General features: G+C 37.9%; 1 protein-coding gene across 10 annotated transcripts in view; it reads right to left on the bottom strand.

Moving 5' to 3' along the window:
- The window catches only part of DCUN1D1 (defective in cullin neddylation 1 domain containing 1), a 43,330-nt gene that overhangs the window by 16,718 nt on the left and 7,917 nt on the right, over positions 1–18,695 (bottom strand). For 8 of the 10 annotated variants that reach the window (NM_001257454.1, XM_015131501.3, XM_077990720.1 and 5 more), the window contains 3 exon segments: positions 1,767–1,897; positions 4,445–4,613; positions 6,246–6,462. In NM_001257454.1, the coding sequence (NP_001244383.1) occupies positions 1,767–1,897; positions 4,445–4,613; positions 6,246–6,462 (517 nt within the window). 10 annotated transcript variants of the gene reach the window in all.

The following is an 18,695-nucleotide window of genomic DNA, read 5'->3' on the forward strand; positions in this document are numbered from 1 at the left end:
TTTAAAAAATAAAGAGGAATTAGTGCAAAAGGCCCTAATTATTAGCCTCTCCAACTACTACTGTATCTTCAAAAACCGAAAAAAAAAGACCTCACTTACCTTCACTGGGTAAGTTACTCAACCTTTCTGTGCCTAAATTTCCTCATCTTCAAATTTAGGATAATAAACGGCTAGCACTTTATTACTATGTATTTGGCACGGCACATAGCAGGTGGTAAATTACTGAATGAAAGGATGAATAACTCAAAAAATTGGTAAACATTAAATGAGGCAATGGTATGGTTTGGATATGGTTGGTTTGTTCCCACCAAAACTCATACTGAAATTTTATCCCCAGTGTGGTGGTGCTGTAAGGTGGGGTCTGGTGGGCAATGTCTGACTCATGGGGGTGGGTCCCTCATGAATGGCTTGGTGCTATTCTCGTTTTTTTGCCAGAGGGAACAGATTCGTTCCTGGAGTGTGTTATTAAAAGCGAGGCTTCTCCTCCTGTTTGGTCTCTCTCTTCACAGGAGTCCACTTCCCCTTTGACTTTGTCTGCCGTATGATGATGCAGCATAAAAGTCCTCTGCAGAAGCCAGGGCCATGCCCCACTCCTAGCCTGCAGAATCATGAGCTAAACAAACCTCTTTATACGTTACCCAATCTCAGGTATTCTGTTACAGCAACATGAAATGGACTTACATACAAGACAAGTAGTATATGTAAAGTACAGTACTTAGCACAGTGCCAGGCATACTAAAAGCTCACATTAAATGGAAGTTACCACCATCACCAAAATCTTCACTGGGTCCCCATTTCCCACAAATTCCAATTGAAACCTTTCTGTCTCCAAAAAACACAGAAACGAAACCCTTTCTGATTTCAAAAGAAGTCTGTGGTTATTTAGCTTTCTTGTGTCTCACCAATTTAATCTCCAAACAAGCATTCCCACTAAAATCAAACCAACAACTTCTCTCTTGCACAAAGCCAAGCTTATTGCTGAAATTTTAGACCTTCATAACTATCTTCTCACTGGAACATCTTTTATCTTCCCTTGTCTAGCCAAATACCAAACCTTTTAGTTCATATTCCACCTTGTCCAGGAAGCATTTCCCAACCACTCCTGCTTTTACTCATTTCTACCTCTAAAACCCTTACACACTTTTATTATTTTGTAATTATCTACTAGCACTATCTAATCTTTTTAGGTAATTTGCAAATTACACTGTATCTTTTACTCTCATATCCTTTAGCTATCCCAAAAGCAAATGTAGAAATACAAATGGATTGATCTAAACTTTTACAGTGATTATTTCTGGATAAGATTATGAATGATAAGCATTTCCTTTTTCATCCTTATAGTTTTCAAATAAATCATAACAAAAAAGAATAAATTTATCTGGCATTCTATGACTCAAATCTTATAGTGCTATTTCTATAGATTCTAAGATCCTAAAATATCTTCAGGATCATGAATGAAAAAAATGAGTAAATGAATGAATGCATAAATAAATAAATGTCAGTGGAATTTTAACAACTATCTTCTATACTGACTGTAGTTTTCATAAAACAAAAATCAGTGGTTCACATGTAGTACCCAGGGTAAACTTATTATTCAGTGTGCATGGTATTCTCTGATTAAAAGTTTCCTGTTTCTAATTACTTTTCAATAATTGGTATTTTCATGACTTTATGCTCAAAACACACAACTTTCTATTACAAAAATGACACTGTCAATGTATTTGAATATATCTGAAACACCAAATATAATTTTTAAAAATTCTTACCTAATCCTTTTTGTCCTGGATTCTTTGCAAAATTAAAAGTAAACTGGTAAAAATCCTTAAATCGTCCTGGTTCTTTCAATTCTTGTTCCATCTTGGGTATCTGGGCCTTTAGTTTTTCTATGCTGTCACATCTACATTGTAAAATTAAGTTTATAAAAGATTAACTTTTTCACTATAAATTAATAACTTATTTATTCCCATGAGGGCTTACATTTATTTCCTAGAACTACTTTTTTAAAAATCAAATAGTTGGAATTCAATCTTTTTACATTACATAAATACAAACATGCATGGAGGTTAGCTGCGGGAAGAAGTCTAGAGTGATTAAATGTTCTAAATAATTACTTTTAAAAGAAACGGGCTATTCGTTTTAATTACATAATTCATTAGGCTATCAACACTTTCACTAGTAGAAGTCAGCTTCAGTGGATAAATAAGAATGTATAGTAATCAGCATAACAATCATTTTAAACTGTATTAGACACTACTGACACAGTACTTAATCGCGTTTACTATCTAAATTAACTAAAAGTATGGTCTCTTGCTTATGAGGAAACATTTCTTTTGGAAACTTGCTTCTTGTCATATACAAAGTATAGTAGTAAACAGGTGAACCTCCTACCACCTCCAACTGAATTACCTCAAATTAATATTAAGCTTTTTCTGTACATGCAAAACATTCAACTTTCAAAGAGTTTGAAAAGCTCTAAGTACCAAGCCTTTAGTTTCCTAATACAGCCTTATGGTAGAAATACGCTATTTCTTATAGATTCCACAAACAAATCCATTTTTTTCCTTCTAATCATTTTTTGCTTTTATTTTCCTTCTATATTCTTTGTAACACCTTCCAGATCATTAGTTTGTAAATTAAAATTTTGATTTGAAAGTTCATTACATATTATATGAATTCAGTTTCAAATTTTTAAAAACATTGCTTCCTTAAGTTCTGATGAAACCTGTCCTAGCATAGAAAATCCCAGCAAGTTCAGGATGGGCCTGGCTTTTTGGCTGAAGGACATAGTGTCCAGGCCAGTTAATTTACTGCCTCTCAGCTTTAAACCTACCCTTCTTTGCCCTACTTTGTGATATTGGACTACAAACTGTGAGACGTCATTTTTCTTGCCAGCTGGCTCAGTGTTAGGCTCTACCAAGAGCCAACGAAAGGCTGGAAGAGGAAGAAGGAACTTTTCTGATCCCAGTTTGTTTTCTCCAGAGGGCAAGGGTTTTAGTGTGTGGGAAGGTCCCAGCAGTATCCACCAGTGGTAGCAATCTCACAGCCTGCAGCAAGTGGCCTCTAGGCAGCTTTTTCACCAGCATTACAGGTGGCCACACCCTCTCCCTTCAACCCCCAGGTCTGAATCTCAGCCTTGTGGGGTCTCCTAAGCTTCTAAATTTCTTCCTTGTCTGTGCCCTTCCCTGACTTCCTAGAGGTGGTAGCAGCTTGCTGCAACTGCTACCTGTTATGCCTTGGAGTTTCCTTTTATCCTTTTATCTATTTGATAGAGTAAAGCAAGTCTTTAAATTTTCCCTGTTAAAATTACAGGTGTGGTCTTTGTTTTTGTTTTTGTTTTTGTTTTGTTTTTTGTTTGTTTTTTTGAGATGGAGTATCGCTCTTGCTGCCCAGGCTGGAGTGCAGTGGCATGATCTTGGCTCACCACAACCTCTGCCTCCCGGGTTCAAGCGATTCTCCTGCCTCAGCCTCCCAAGTAGCTGGGATTACAGGTATGCGCCACCATGCCCAGCTAATTTTGTATTTTAAGTAGAGACGGGGTTTCTCCATGTTGGTCAGGCTGGTCTCCAACTCCTGACCTAAGGTGATCCACCTGCCTTGGCCTCCCAAAGTGCTGAGACTACAGACATGAGCCACCGCACCTGGCCCCTGGTGTGGTTTTTGTGTCTTGACTGGACCCTGACTGATTGCAATGTCAATCAGGCTCAAATCATGACTCTCATACTACCTAATTCTATAATTTCTCTGTACCTCAATTTCTTCATCTCTAAAATGGGGAGAGAAACACTATTCTCAAAAAGTTGCTGTAAAGAGGTAGGTGAAATACTTAGCACAGTTAACTGAAATAAAATAATGTTTAATAAATGTTAGCTATTATCATTTAATAGTGGCCCTCTAAAAACAGAAAGGGCAACTTGTTACCTACCAACATACTGATTACTTCTGTCTGCAACCTCATTAAATATGGACAACTAGAGGTCATAGGTAAAACCTCTACCCATGACTTTTCAATCAATTTACCCGAAGACATTCAGCTAATCACCTGTCAAAGTGTAAGTGAAACAAGTAGTAACTTCTAAGGCATCTTCCAGTTTTTAAATTCTAGGATTTTATAAACGCAGGGTTCACAGTCTCACATTAGGAAATAACTTTAAAACTTGGTCATTTCACTCTTCCATGGTAAATATTTATGCATAATTTTAATACTAATGAACCTGCCTTAGAAGCAAATGATAAGAATATATCCAAATAGAATAGGCTGTACTAACTATACAAATAACTTGACAAACCCAGAAAACTGTATAACATGGAAACTAGCAAGTTAACCCATTTCTATTTATACCAATGTTTGTAGGCCAGCAAATCTTTAAATTTACACTAAAAAATTCATGACATAATTCAGTTCCACAGTAACATATCTAATTTCCTTTTGTAATTATATACTCACCCTAATTCTGTCATGCCATCCATGAACTCCTGTTTGGAGAACTCGCACTGTGTTGCTGCTCTGAACTTCCATGCAATAATCAACACACTAATGCTGGCTGGATCGAGTGCCAGGTCATCACAGAACTGCTGTATGCCATCTATTCCAATTTTATTCTCATCTTGAGGGTCTTTAAAAATAATAATGCAATATTAAAGTAGTGTCATATTATGCTACATTACTAAAACTGAAAAAGATAATGCTTTATATGTCATTTTTTAAATGACCACAATATATGGAAGGCATGAAACAGTATTACTCTAACATACACTTTCCCATTATTTAAAGCCATTCTCCTCTCTAGGAAGGCATGAAACAGTATTACTCTAACATACACTTTCCCATTTTTTAAAGCCATTCTCCTCTCTAGGAAGGCATGAAACAGTATTACTCTAACATACACTTTCCCATTTTTTAAAGCCGTTCTCCTCTCTAACAGCATTCTTAAAGTGTACAAAAGAGATACATGCAGATGAGACATGATTTTTTTAAGTCTCATTTATTCATGTGAAATATGTCCCATACTTATACACATTCAGAAAATCAGACATTCGTATATAGGGACATGGGATTCTAATTCAATATATCCATATTTTGCTTAGGTAGGCATTCTGAACAGAAATTCTTTTTTTCTTAGAACAAAGTTCACTTTCCCACAACAACCACTTCTTAAGAGTATCAGAAAAACTGTAAACTAAACTATGTAATTCAACCCTAATCTCAACAACGTAAATATCTTTTGTTTAAAGAAAAAAATCAATACTTATCAAAGAGGCAAAAATTTTAAATAACAAAGAGAAAGAGGCACTCATAGACTGCTATCCAATATGATTTGCTAGCACCTTTTTTTTTTTTTATTTTTGAGACGGAGTCTTACTCTGTCGCCCAGGCTGGAGTGCAGTGGCATGATCTTAGCTCATTGTAACCTCTGCCTCCCAGGTTCAAGCGATTCTTCTGCCTCAGCCTCCCGAGTAGCTGGGACTACAGGCACACGCCACCACGCCCAGCTAATTTTTGTATTTTTAGTAGAGATGAGGTTTTACCATATTGGACAGGCTGGTCTCGAACTCCTGACCTTGTGATCGGCCCGCCTCGGCCTCCCAAAGTGCTGGGATTATAGGTGTGAGCCACCAAACCCGGCCTTGCTAACACCTTTCTTAAAGTAATCTGGCAATATCTCCAGCAATAAAAAACATGTACATCATTTGACTTTAGAGCACAAGTTATGCATAAAACATCCCATATTCAGAAAAACTTTGAAATTCTGTAAATGTATTTCTGCAAAAACATAAAAGATATGGAAGGATCCACACCATTGGTTACTCAGGAGAATGAATAAGGAGAATGAATAAGGAAAAGACTATTAACCTTTCCTTATTCATCTATTATGCAGTTGAACTTTTTAAAAACTATGCATTATTTTATAATTCTTTAAAGATTTAGTATGCAGGTTTTCTTAAAGACTGGTTCAGCTGAGTTTTATACATATGAGGGGAGAAAAAACAGTTCCCCATCCCCATGCTCAACTTGGACAATGGGGGAGGAAAAAAAAGGAGGGCAGGAAAATAAAGAGGCCAAGAAGAAATTTTAGTGCAAAGAAAATAATTTCTCCTCAGAGTTCTTGAAATAACCCTAAGATCTACAGACCTCTATTGGACACATCCCCCCAATTTATGTTATATATAGTATTTGATTTCTCACAAGCCCATCACTTTGGAAAATCTGGTCCAAAATTTATTTAAAGTCACAAGCAAGCACTCACCTTTGTATCTATTGTACAGTTGTTCTAACTTCTTCCTGTCCAATGATCCTTTTACACTCTCTCGTATATAAAGTTCAGGATTTTGGAAAAAATTATCTGTTGCAACATCTAACTTCCAGTCATTTTGAGATAGACAACTTACTGCTGTTTTTTCACTAGATTGTGTGAAGATCATAAACTGACGAACTTTATCCTTCTGCGATGATTTCAACTTGTTCTATTGAAACCAGAAAATAAACTGAAACTCTATGTAAAATCACGTAAGACTAAATATTTCTATATGGCTGACAAAACATTCTTAGTATTACTTTTTCCTCATAAAACATTAAAACAGTTTAACTTAAGATTTATTTTTGATCTATTATTAATCAGAAAGACTAACTTTTAAAAAATATGAAACAAAAAATATGGTACAGTTTTGGAAGAGAAATAGGACAGAAGCGAAGGAAGCTCAACCACCCAGTGTTTCTCCTACAGTGGGTCCTGAGAGCATACAGAAAGGCTGCAGAAGGGAAGCGGTGCTACTCTCCAAACCTGGACAAGCACAGTGCTCTGAGATGGATGCACAAGTAGTGGTGGGGAAGAAGTTGACATGATCTGACCAGTGAGCAAATGCCCCTGGGGAACCATGAGATTAACAGGTGTTTACTGCAGTCCTAATACCCACTATAAAGGATATGGGGCTAGGGGGCGGGGATCCTCCCTCCCCAACACCACCTACCTTGTTTTCTTGCTGTTTTTATCAAATAGGAGGAAGCAATAAAATAGAAGGATTCGACATTTCTCCTAGTTGTATTCAGAAACCAAGAAAATTATCAACAAAATTTCCTCATATTTTCACTCACATCAGGAGAAGCATCCTTCCTACCGCAATAATTTTTTTTTCTTTTTCCCCTGGAAGAATCACGTCATTCCCTTAGCCAGAGCCTAGCAGAGACCCTTGGTCTCTCCAAACAGCCCTTCTACCTCTTCTCAGAGAGGGGAAGAGATGAAGAGATAATCACCTCTTCTCACTTGCTGCACACTGACAAGGATTCATTTCTCATCTGACCTAAACCCACAGGAAAAGAAGGCAGGGTACTCTCTCCCAGTATCAAAGACTATGTTCTCCCTTCCCTCTCACCCAAGCTAGCCTCTGAGCAACTGCAGCCTCATCACTGTTACTCTTCCTCCTCCCAAGCTCCAATACCATCTTCTAGCAAAATACTTGGGTTCTTCCTGAGTTACTATTGTAAATGAAGAGGGAAAACTTGAGTAGAATACTCATGAATAGACACAATATTCTGTGGTTGGCTGGGCGCGGTGGCTCATGCCTGTAATCCTAGCACTCTGGGAGGCCCAGGCAGGCGGTTCACCTGAAGTCAGGAGTTCGAGACCAGCCTGGCCAACATGGTGAAACCCCGTCTCTACTAAAAATACAAAAATTAGCTGGGCATGGTGGCAGGTGCCTATAATCCCAGCTATTCGGGAGGCTGAGGCAGGAGAAATGCTTGAAATCGGGAGGCAGAGGTTGCAGTGAGCTGAGATAACACCATCACACTCCAGCCTAGAGGACAAGAGCAAGACTTCACCTCAAAGAAAAAAATATATATATATATGTACATACATACACATATATATATATATATATATTTTTTTTTTTTTCCCCTGTGGTTTAAGCAACACATTTGAGAGCCCCAGATGCTCTCATCTGGCCCAAACAGACAGATCGTAAACATCAACTTCCAGATTAGACAGATCAGAGAACCCTAACCAGAAGGTTAAGGCATTTGTTCAAAAATATCACTCAGGCTGTTATTAGTAGAAATGAGACAAGAACAAAGAGTTCTCATGAATCTGAGTAATCTTTCCATAAATCACACTGCTTGCTATACATAATTACAAAGCTTTTGAGATTTTACAACATATTTCTACCGATCACAGTAAAAACAACACTATACAAAATCAAATATGAAAACTAACCCTATCTCCCTATTTCTTGCAATATGAAAAATGTCTATGCTCTAGAATCTGATCTGTCAGTCACACTTCTCTCTTTGCAAATATGTTACTGTTAAGATTACAGATTAAAATCTCAACCTCTGTACTCCACTAAAATTGAGAAACTATAAATTCACTACTCTTCTGCTACTTCACTAATAACTCTACAACATCTGGACATCAGATAAGTCATATCCCATTGCAAAACACATCCCTCAAGTGTCTAGGATTCTTCCCTTTGGAAAACCATCTCCTCCTTGAGATTTACTGTTCAATGACAACAAACTCACAATGAAATCAAATGCCAAGGAAGATAACTGTCCTAATTTAATTTTGCTTAAATGAAAGTTAACAAGGAAATCATTTTGATTCCAACTTTTGTTACTGAAAATTATTTTAAAACTTAGTATACCTTTCTCCCTTGAGTGATAGAGTACCCTAACATATGTTTTAATTCTCCTCTGAGAAAGAAGGTAAAGTACCAAAGGTTCACTGTGATCATCAGTGACCACCGTATAATGGTGCAGGAAGTGTTGGAGATTAACCTGCAAGTATGCCAACCACAGACCATATCCTGGAAAATACGTAGGTTTTTTTGTTTTTTTTTTAAAGACTGGGTCTCGCTATGTTGCCCAGGCTGGTCTCAAACGCCTGGGCTCAAGCAATCCACCTGCCTCAGCCTCCCAAAGTGCTGGGACTACAGGAGTAAGCCACTGTGCCTGGCTTGGCAATTACTTTTTAATTAAACCTGATACAACTTATTGGCGTAATTTTTCCCCCATCCTCCTAAAAGTTGGAGGTGGCAAAACAAACAGATTTAGCTGGGGTTTTATCATATAGTTTTAAATCCAGTGCTCTGTTCCCTGCAGGGTCTATCACCTTTGTTGAAGGGAGGAAAGGAAAAATCATAGCTTAAGTCATTTCTACCGGCCAAAAAGAACTAGTCATTCTACTATTCTATTCCTATCAGAAAGCAGGATAATAGAAGACCAGGGAAACAAAGATAAAAAACTGTCTTACCCACACAAACTAAAAACAAAATAATACAAACGAATTAATTCCATGTCATATCTTATTTGAAAAATGTTTATGTAATAAATTTTATATATATACACACACACACACACATACACGCAAATATAAATGTAAACTTTTTTTTTTTTTTCTGAGACAGTGTCTCACTCTGTCGCCAGGCTGGAGTGCAGTGGTGCGATCTCGGCTCACTGCAACCTCCACTTCCCAGGCTCAAGCGATTCTCCTGCCTCAGCCTCCCGAGTAGCTAGGATTACAGGCACGTGCTGCCGTGCCCAGCTAATTTTTGTATTTTTAGTAGAGACAGGGTTTTGCCATGTTGCCTAGGCTGGTCTTGAACTCCTGACCTCAGGTGATCCAACCATCTCAGCCTCCCAAAGTGCTGGGATTACAGGCATGAGCCACCGGCCAGGCCAAATGTAAACTATTTTAACTGGTTTGGTATAAATTTCCATTATACAGGGCAATATCAATATATCTGAAGAAACAGGGTGCACCTACCCATTTCCAACAACATAAAGGCTACTGAGTTACACTGGGCCAAGAAGTGACAGTATGGACTCCAGCTAAGCCAAGTGATATTGACAATCCCATTCCTATAAAGTCTGATAAGTACCCTCCACTTCTTATACTCACAGTGCACTCTTACCATTTCTTTGTCAGCTCTCTGTTCCTAGAATACACTGTAACACCCAATTCCCTACTAAGGGAATTCAATTCTGTAGTCTCAAAGGCTATCCTAGAATAAAGCTGGAGTATACCAGACCAATTTAGGGGAGCTGTAACACTCCCATCCCCTTTTCCTAAGCCACAAAGACGTACCAGGCAGTGTTCTGATGTTGACAGTATGGCACCAAAGGTTTAAATTTGTATCAACATAAGGAAGAGAAAAAGGTGACTAACCAGAGAAGAATTATTTTATAGGGGATGAGAGGGTGGATAGAAAATTGAGGTGGAAGAAAAAACAGATGGATTTTTTCTCTGTTTCTACTACAAACACAGTGGGGAACTTCCCAAGAGCAAAATCATGTGACAGCTACAATGATTCAGCACTCAAATGTAATATATGCCATTTATTTAAATACTTATTTAAAGGGAATAAACTAGAGTAATCATTAAATAAGATCAGGCAATACAATCTTCAGTATTCCAATGTTAAAACTACCTAGATATTATGAAGTTTTCAAAAAAACGCAATAGTGGAAAGGATGTAAAATGCATAAAACAAAATATATTTTGCTTTTTAACTCTGGCAAAAAAAAGCAGGGGGAGAAGAGAAATGCTATCTCTTGTAACAGAAAGCTAATTACAACGGTATCAAAGATTACCAAAATTAGAAATACTGTCATAATCTGAAGAGTAAAATGAATTTATTTGCTCATCTTTCCAAAATATAACATGCCAAGTTATCAACACATATTGTTTTATTCTTAAATCTAGCATATTTGCATTTTTTTTTTTTTTTACTCAAGAAATTCAAGAATTAGAGAATCAGCCAGGTGCAGTAACTCACACCTGTAATCCAGCACTTTCGGAGGCGGAGGCAGTAGGACTATTTGAGGCCAGGAGTTCAAGACTAGTCTGGCCTGGGTAACACAATGAGACCATCGCTACAAAAAAATTTTTTTAATTAACTGGTTGTTGTAGCGCACACCTGTAGTCCTAGCTACATGGGAGGCTGAGGTGGGAAGATGAGGATCACTTGAGCCTAGGAGTTCATGGCTGCAGTGAGCTAAGACAGCACCACTGCACTACAGCCTGGGTGACAGAGCGAAATCTTATCTTAAAAAAAAGAAAAGAAATTTAAGAATCACATTTAAAATAATAGCTTATCTGAAGAAAAAATATTAATAAAGTTTAAAAAGTCTTCCTATTAAAAGTATTTCCCCAAGGAAAAACAACAAACATGAAAATGACTTTCTAGTCAACTAAGTCCTAACAATTTCAAAATAGAAATAATTTTAATAAGTGATATTTTTACAGGAAAAAATTAAGATCCATTTTATTTCTATTGTCTTGAATTTTTATCTTCTCATCCTTAAGTTTATATTTCTGCCTGAATTCCAGAAACAGACACTTAGGCCTTTATATCTTTAGAGGAATTAATTTTCTAACTCAATTCTTGTTAACTTAGGATTTGATGAATCTAGCTCACAAAAGTTAATGCTTTCAAAATCAAAACACTTTTATGATCACCCATAATTCTCACTAAAAGCTCTGTATGTTGTTATGTAATTATCATATTGACAGTTTAACTTCATCTGAAATTTAAAGAGCTAGTTTTAACTTTAGAAGATCATACTTTCCATATATAATACATGGTATTCAGCAAACACAGGAAAACGTTACCAATATCCAAAACTACTCACTCACAAAAGGCCTTCCAATAGACTATAGGTCCGAAGTCAAAAGTGCAGGAAAAAATCAATTCAACCAATGAGCCTACCTACAACTCCTAGAGCAGACTTTCACCTAGAAACCAAAGTTCTACTCCAGGAAAGTCAGCATAGGAATCTAGGCAGGAGTAGCTCTATCTCTTTCCTTCCACCTGTACAGAGAGGCAATATAATATGATTCGCTAGAGAAGAGTGCAGACTTTCAAACCAGACTGTCAGGATTTTAACTCTACCGGTGCCACTTAATTGCCGTATCACTTTGGGAAAATTAATCTTTCTGTGCTTCAACTTCTTCATCCGTAAACAGAGTGTTGAGGTTACATGAATCAATTCAGGTTAAACTCTTAGAACTGTAACTAGCACATGGTAAGGACTCCACATAAGTTCACAGAGGAAGAAAGATGGACAAGTGTGGTGGGCTCACGGCTTGTACTCCCAGCACTTTGGGAGGCCAAGGCAAGAGGAACACTTGAGCTCAGGAGTTCAAGACCAGCCTGGGCAGCATAGCAAGACCTCGTCTGTATTAAAATTAGCAACAACAAAAAAGTAGCCACGCATGGTGGTGCATTCCTGGAGTCCTAGCTACTTGGGAGGCTGTGGTGGGAGGATCACTTGAGCCCAGGAGATAAAGGCTGCAGTGAGCTATGATGGCGCCACTGCACTCCAGCCTGGACAAGAGAAGGCATGCGATCCTATCTTAAAAAAAGAAGAAAAAAAAAATACTCCACAAAAAAAATTTAAATGGTAAACTATAATAAAACTAGCAGCTAACATTTGAGCTTCTACTGTGTGCCAGGCACTGCACTAGGTACTTATTAATCCTGCAAGATGATTCCATTTTACCAATGAGGAACCAAACTTCCAGCATAATTTATCTACTTATTCAAAAAGTAGCAGAGCCAGAAATGAAGCCCTGCTGCCTGGTTTCAAGGCATGCAGTTTTGCCATTTACTATATACTGCCTTCAAGTGAAAAGAAAATCAAAAGGACAAAAGTGCAACCACTGACTGTTGAAGGGAGAATTGTGAGCAATATTTCTTCACCTATTTTAATGGAAAAGTAGTCAAATGTGAACAATTTGCATTCCAACTAAAAGTCCCCATTAAGCATTCTCTCACAACCTAACTAAAAAGATAATTTGGGGATTGAGCTTCTATTTAGGGTTTTTTTTTTTTTTTGGTTGGGGGTAGGAAGGAGAAAAGGAAGAGGATAAGTTATTTTTAAGACAAGCAATACAACAGAAAGAAAAATGTGTTTATAGTCCTTTCACAGTCTATTTTAAAAACAGATGGCTATAATCTATAGCTTTAAATGTACAGAGGTTGAAAACAAAAAAATCACAGGGCACTCGAAGTCAGGGTTCCCTTTTCCAAAGAGACGGCTTGAAACTCAGAGAAAATACAAATACTTATATAGGTTATGGCCAGAAAATATATGGAAATGTGTACAATTTCAAATACTAAGCAAAACGAACAAAACCCTCATAGTATTCAAATCTGAAGTTTAAAATAATTGCTTATGGATAACAATTACTTATTCATTCATTCTTAAATTTCCTGCACTTTGAATAACTCTTGAAATTAACTCCTTCTTAAGAGGTGCTGAGGCTGGGCAAGGCAGCTCACGCCTTAATCTCAGCATTTTGGGAGGTCCAGGCAGGAGGACTGCTTGAGCCCAGAGTTCAAGACCAGCCTGGGCAACATAGCAATATCTGGTCATGCACACCTGTAGTTCCAGCTACTCAGGAGGTTGAGGTAGGAGGGTCACTTGAGTACAGAAAGTTGAGGCTGCAGTGAGCCATGATCACATCACTAACTCTAGCCTGAACAACAGTGCAACACCCAGTGGCTCACGCCTGTAATCCCAGCACTCTGGGAGGCCAAGAGGGGGGTGGTTCACCTGAGGTTGGTAGTTTGAGACCAGTCTGACCAATATGTAGAAACCCCATCTCTACTAAGAATACAAAATTAGCCGGGCATGGTGGCACATGCCTGTAATCCCAGCTACTTGGGAGGCTGAGGCAGGAAAATTGCTTGAATCCAGGAGGCAGAGTTTGTGGTGAGCCAAGACCACACCATTGTACTCCAGTCTGGGCAAGAAGAGGGAAACTCCATCTCAAAAAAAAAAAGAGGCTCTGTATTACATTAGTCCCCTCTTATCCACGTGGGGGAGGGAGAAACATTCCAAGACTTCAGTGGATGCCTGAAAACACAGATAGTATAGAACCCTATATATACACTCTGGTTTGTTTGGTTTTTTTTTTTTGACCTGATAACTAAGAGAGCTACTAAGTGACTAACAGTAGGCAGTGAATACAGCATGAATAAGATGGACAAAGAAAGGGATGACCAACGGCTACAACAATGAGATTTCATCATGCTACTGAGAACAACGCACAATTTAAAACTTATGAATTGTTTATTTCTGGAACTTTTCATTAATATTTTCAGATCACCAGGTGATTATGGGTAACTGAAATCAAGCAAAGTGAAGCCACAGACAAGAGGGTACTACTGTACTACTAAGTCCATAGGAATGATATACATACTATGTGATTATTGTGCACGATGATATATTATGGCAACCTACCTTTCAAAAATTCAGAAGTGACCGGGCATGGTGGCTCACGCCTATAATCCCAGCATTTTGGGAGGCCGAGGCGGGCGGATCATGAGGTCAAGAGATTGAGACCCTCCTGGCCAACATGGTGAAACCCCGTCTCTACTAAAGATACAAAAATTAGCTGGGCACGGTGGCGTGTGCCTGTAATCCCAGCTACTCGGGAGGCTGAGGTAGGAGAATCACTTGAACCCTGGAGGCAGAGGCTGCAGTGAGCTGAGATTGCACCATTGCACTCCAGCCTGGGTGACAAGAGCGAAACTCCAGCTCAAAAGAAAATATTCAGAAGTATATCTGTAAGATTCAAATAGATTATTATAGACTTTCGTATACTTTTCTTCACAGGTTTTTAAAAAGTAGGCAACTAGTAAAAATTTAAAAGATTTTCTCTCCACCCCTCAGAATTACTAGTTAAAATTACTAGTCAAAAGGCCAGCCTCGTCTGGCCTTTCAGGAGGTATACTCCTTTGGGAGGCTAAGGGGGGCAGATCACTCAAGGTCAGGAGTTTGAGACCAGCCTGGCCAACATGCTGAAACCCTGTCTCTACTAAAATACAAAAATTAGCCAGGCATGGTGGCACATGTCTGTAATCCCAGCTACTCGGGAGACTGAGGCAGGAGAATCGCTTGAACCCAGGAGGCAGAGGTTGCAGTGAGCCGAGATCGTGCCACTGCACTCCAGCCTGCACGACACAGTGAGACCCTGTCTCAAAACAAACAAACAAAAAAATGTTATTTTTGCTAATTTCTGATGATAAATAAGAAATAACCATCTTAAAATACTTGCATTAGTCATCATCTCGATTGATTCTCTCAAACTTATTGCTTGAACTTCTAACAAGAAATCCAAGTAGCTAATTTAAATTTACTTTCCTCTCTCCACTAACATTGTTTTCTAAAGTAATCTCAAGTTAATAAAGGATTACTGAGGCAGAAAGAAAAAAAAACACCAAAAAAATGAAAAATTAAATGAGATTTATAAAATTCCATAGTTAAGATCTAACATACTATATTTCTTAGAGAGAATAAATGATCCTTGAAAAATAAAATCTTCTAATTCTAGTGTTTGATATTTTCTCAAATCCTAAATCAGGAAGTATTAGAATCCTCTGAATAAACACTCCACGTTTATTAAAACGAAAATACCCTACTCTAATGAGGGAATGGGCTGTGTACTTCAGCAACTTATCTCTGTGTTGAGTGATTCAAAAGTACTATAGATTTAAAAAAAAAAAACTAAATCCCTTAAAATTTTATAATACAGACAGGCAGCCTAATCACTCTCAGTGACTAGGTACTAATTACATAAAACAAATTCAATAAAATAATAAAAGACTGTATTTCAGTGACTGTTTTTTCCTTCTGTTTTGCTTTTTCTTGTGGGGGTGGATGCACACCTAAAGTGGCTATATAAATTGGTCAAGAGCTTGTTTCTGTCCACAAGGCAACTGAATCCTATTTGGAACTATTTCTTTTCATCAAATTTCATGGCAAACACTACCATAACTTGAACTCAATACTGAAATTTTAACAGAGTTTTCTCCCAGATTTTCCTTATGCTTGACCCAATCTATAAGAGCACAATCAAAGTAGCCACTTGACCCAAATGACCTGTTCTTTTAAAAAAAATTTTTTTTTTAATTAACACAGAATTTTTTTTGTTGTGTTATGTTTTTGTTTTTGAGACAGTCTAGCTCTGTTGCCCAGGCTGGAGTGCAGTGGCACGATCTTGGCTCACTCCAAGCTCCACCTCTCGGGTTCATGCCATTCTCCTGCCTCAGCCTCCCAAGTAGCTGGGACTACAGGTGCCCACCAACACACCCAGTTAATTTTTTGTATTTTTAGTAGAGATGGGGTTTCACCATGTTAGCCAGGATAGTCTCGATCTCCTGACCTCGTGATCTGCTGGCCTCGGCCACCCAAAGTGCTGGGATACAGGCGTGAGCCACCGTGCCCAGCCAAAAATTAACACAGAATTAATTGTACCTCCAACTTTCTTATTATATGCACCAAAAGTTATAATTTTTCAATTGCTTAATGTTTACATCAAATCATTTGATTGTACATGGAAACAACTAGGTCACTATTATTCAGCATGACAAGGAAGAAACCAGAGTAAAACTAAACAAAGATTCTACATCTACACTGAAGGAGTGCTTGCTGGGTTTAAAAAAAAAAAAAAAAAAAAAAAACAGAAAAATGGGAGTAGGTAAGGGTCAGGGGGAGATAAAGTGTGGAACCAGAGACCAGGGTTCTAACCGCTGCTCTGCCACACACTAGCATCAAATCATTTAGAATGCTAAGCCTTCATTCCCGATATGCTAAATAAATTTAAAAAAAAAAAAAAAAAAAGGTAGTAATAATGCCTATTTCAGAAGTGGGAGTGGAGATTAATGACAACTGTAAATTGTCTGACTAGCAGAGTGTATCTTCTCAATAAACGTTAATTTCCTTTCTTTGTCCCCAGTTTTCTGCATACAGTCACTGAACGAAAGGCCCGGCTTTCTGCATATAGTCACTGAACGAAATACAAACCACGAGAACATATTCGACAATCTATCAAAGAGGTTTTGTTGTGTTTTTATTAACCCTAGTGTGGTTAGGTATACTTGATAATCCATTAGTTTTTATTGAACATTAGACAGTCATCTTAAACAGAATTCAAAACTCTGTACACAGAAGCTGCATGGTAAAGAAAACTGTAGTAAGGGTCTTTTGAAAAAACTGCTTTAAAAAATAATTATCTGTAATACTGTTACAGCACACTACGGAACAAAAAAAACAAGGTATATCATACCACTCAAAATCCTTCAATGGCTTTCCCTCTCTCTAGGATAAAAGCCCAATACCCTTACAGTGCCGACCCATGCCTATCCCCACTCCTTACCACCTAGGCCTTATCTGCTCTAATGATCCCCTGTATATACACATGTACACACGTACACACGTACACACACACACTGCTCCAGCCACACTGGTCTCACTGTTCCTCAAGATTTCTACCATATTTCTTCATGGTTTATTCCCTCATTCCCTAGTCTGCTCAAAATGGTCTCACCGGTGATACAGATACTTAGTAACCCTACTTCCATCAATGCCCTAGCACCCCCAATCCCCTTCCCTAACACTGTTTTCTCCCACAGTACTTAACACCTTCTAACACAGTAAAGAAAACTATATACCATGTTTATTATTTATGTCTCCCTACTAAAAGGTAACCCTCACCAGAGTGAGAATTTTTGTCTCTTCTGTGATACATACATCCCTCCAGTGCCTAACACTGTGTCTGGCACACAGATGTATAACAATCATTGAAAAGAATTGATACTCTCGTTTAATTTACTTGTAGATATGCAAAGAATGTGCAACAAGCTATGAAAAGACAAATTCTAGTATTTGTTGACAATATAATCTTAATTTCAAAGTTCATATATTTTTAAAGCCATTGAAAACATAGGCATTAACATCACTGATCGCCCATTAATATGAATTGTGTTACTTAACATATTCATTAATAACACGTGGTTTCCTCTAAGTGATCAATATGATTTAATTTCAAATGTAATTTTCTGGATTTCATGAGTAAACAGATTTATATATACCACAAATACTGGGGGAAATGGTAGACGAGGAGAAAATAGTTTCAGTTCTGCAACCAACAATCCTGCAAACTTGAACCTCAAAACCTCCTTGATCCTCAATTTCTTCTTGTGTAAAAATGGGGAGGAGTAAATTAGATGATCTCAGTCTATGTCAGATCTAAAAAATCTATGATGCTATGAGTCTAGAAAACCATTAGAATCACAAAATGTCTATGCTGGATGACACTTTAGAAATCATCCAGTCCAATCCTGCCATCTTATAAATAAAACCACCCACACGTTTTGAACACTTTTTAAAAATATGTTCTAGGCTGGGCACAGTGGCTCACACCTGTAATCCTAGCACTTTGGGAGGCCGAGGTAGGTGGCTCACCTGAAGTCAAGAGTTCGAGACCAGCCTGGTCAACATAGTGAAACCTCGTCTCTACTAAAAATACAAAAATTAACCGGGTATGTTGGCGGACGCCTGCAATCCCAGCTACTTGGGAGGCTTAGGCTGGAGAATCGCTTGAACCCAGAAGGCGCAGGTTGCAGTGAGCCAAGATTGCACCATTGCACTCCAGCCTGGGCAACAGAGCAAAAACTCCATCTCAAAAAAAAAAAAAAGTTCCAAAGTAACAGAATATTATCTAGTTTTGGAGTCATTTACAGGGGGGAGGGAATAAGTTAACAGAACAACTTTTTTACTTATACAAAATATTTCAAATATCCCATCATTTAAGTTTGCTCTAGAACTGACAATAACGTACTCTAGAAATGGGCTGCAGCTACAGACACCAAAAAACTCACAGCCCAAAAACTGTATAAAGAAACAATTATAT

Source organism: Macaca mulatta, chromosome 2, assembly GCF_049350105.2.
Source record: "Macaca mulatta isolate MMU2019108-1 chromosome 2, T2T-MMU8v2.0, whole genome shotgun sequence".
NCBI classification, from domain to species: Eukaryota; Metazoa; Chordata; class Mammalia; order Primates; family Cercopithecidae; genus Macaca; species Macaca mulatta.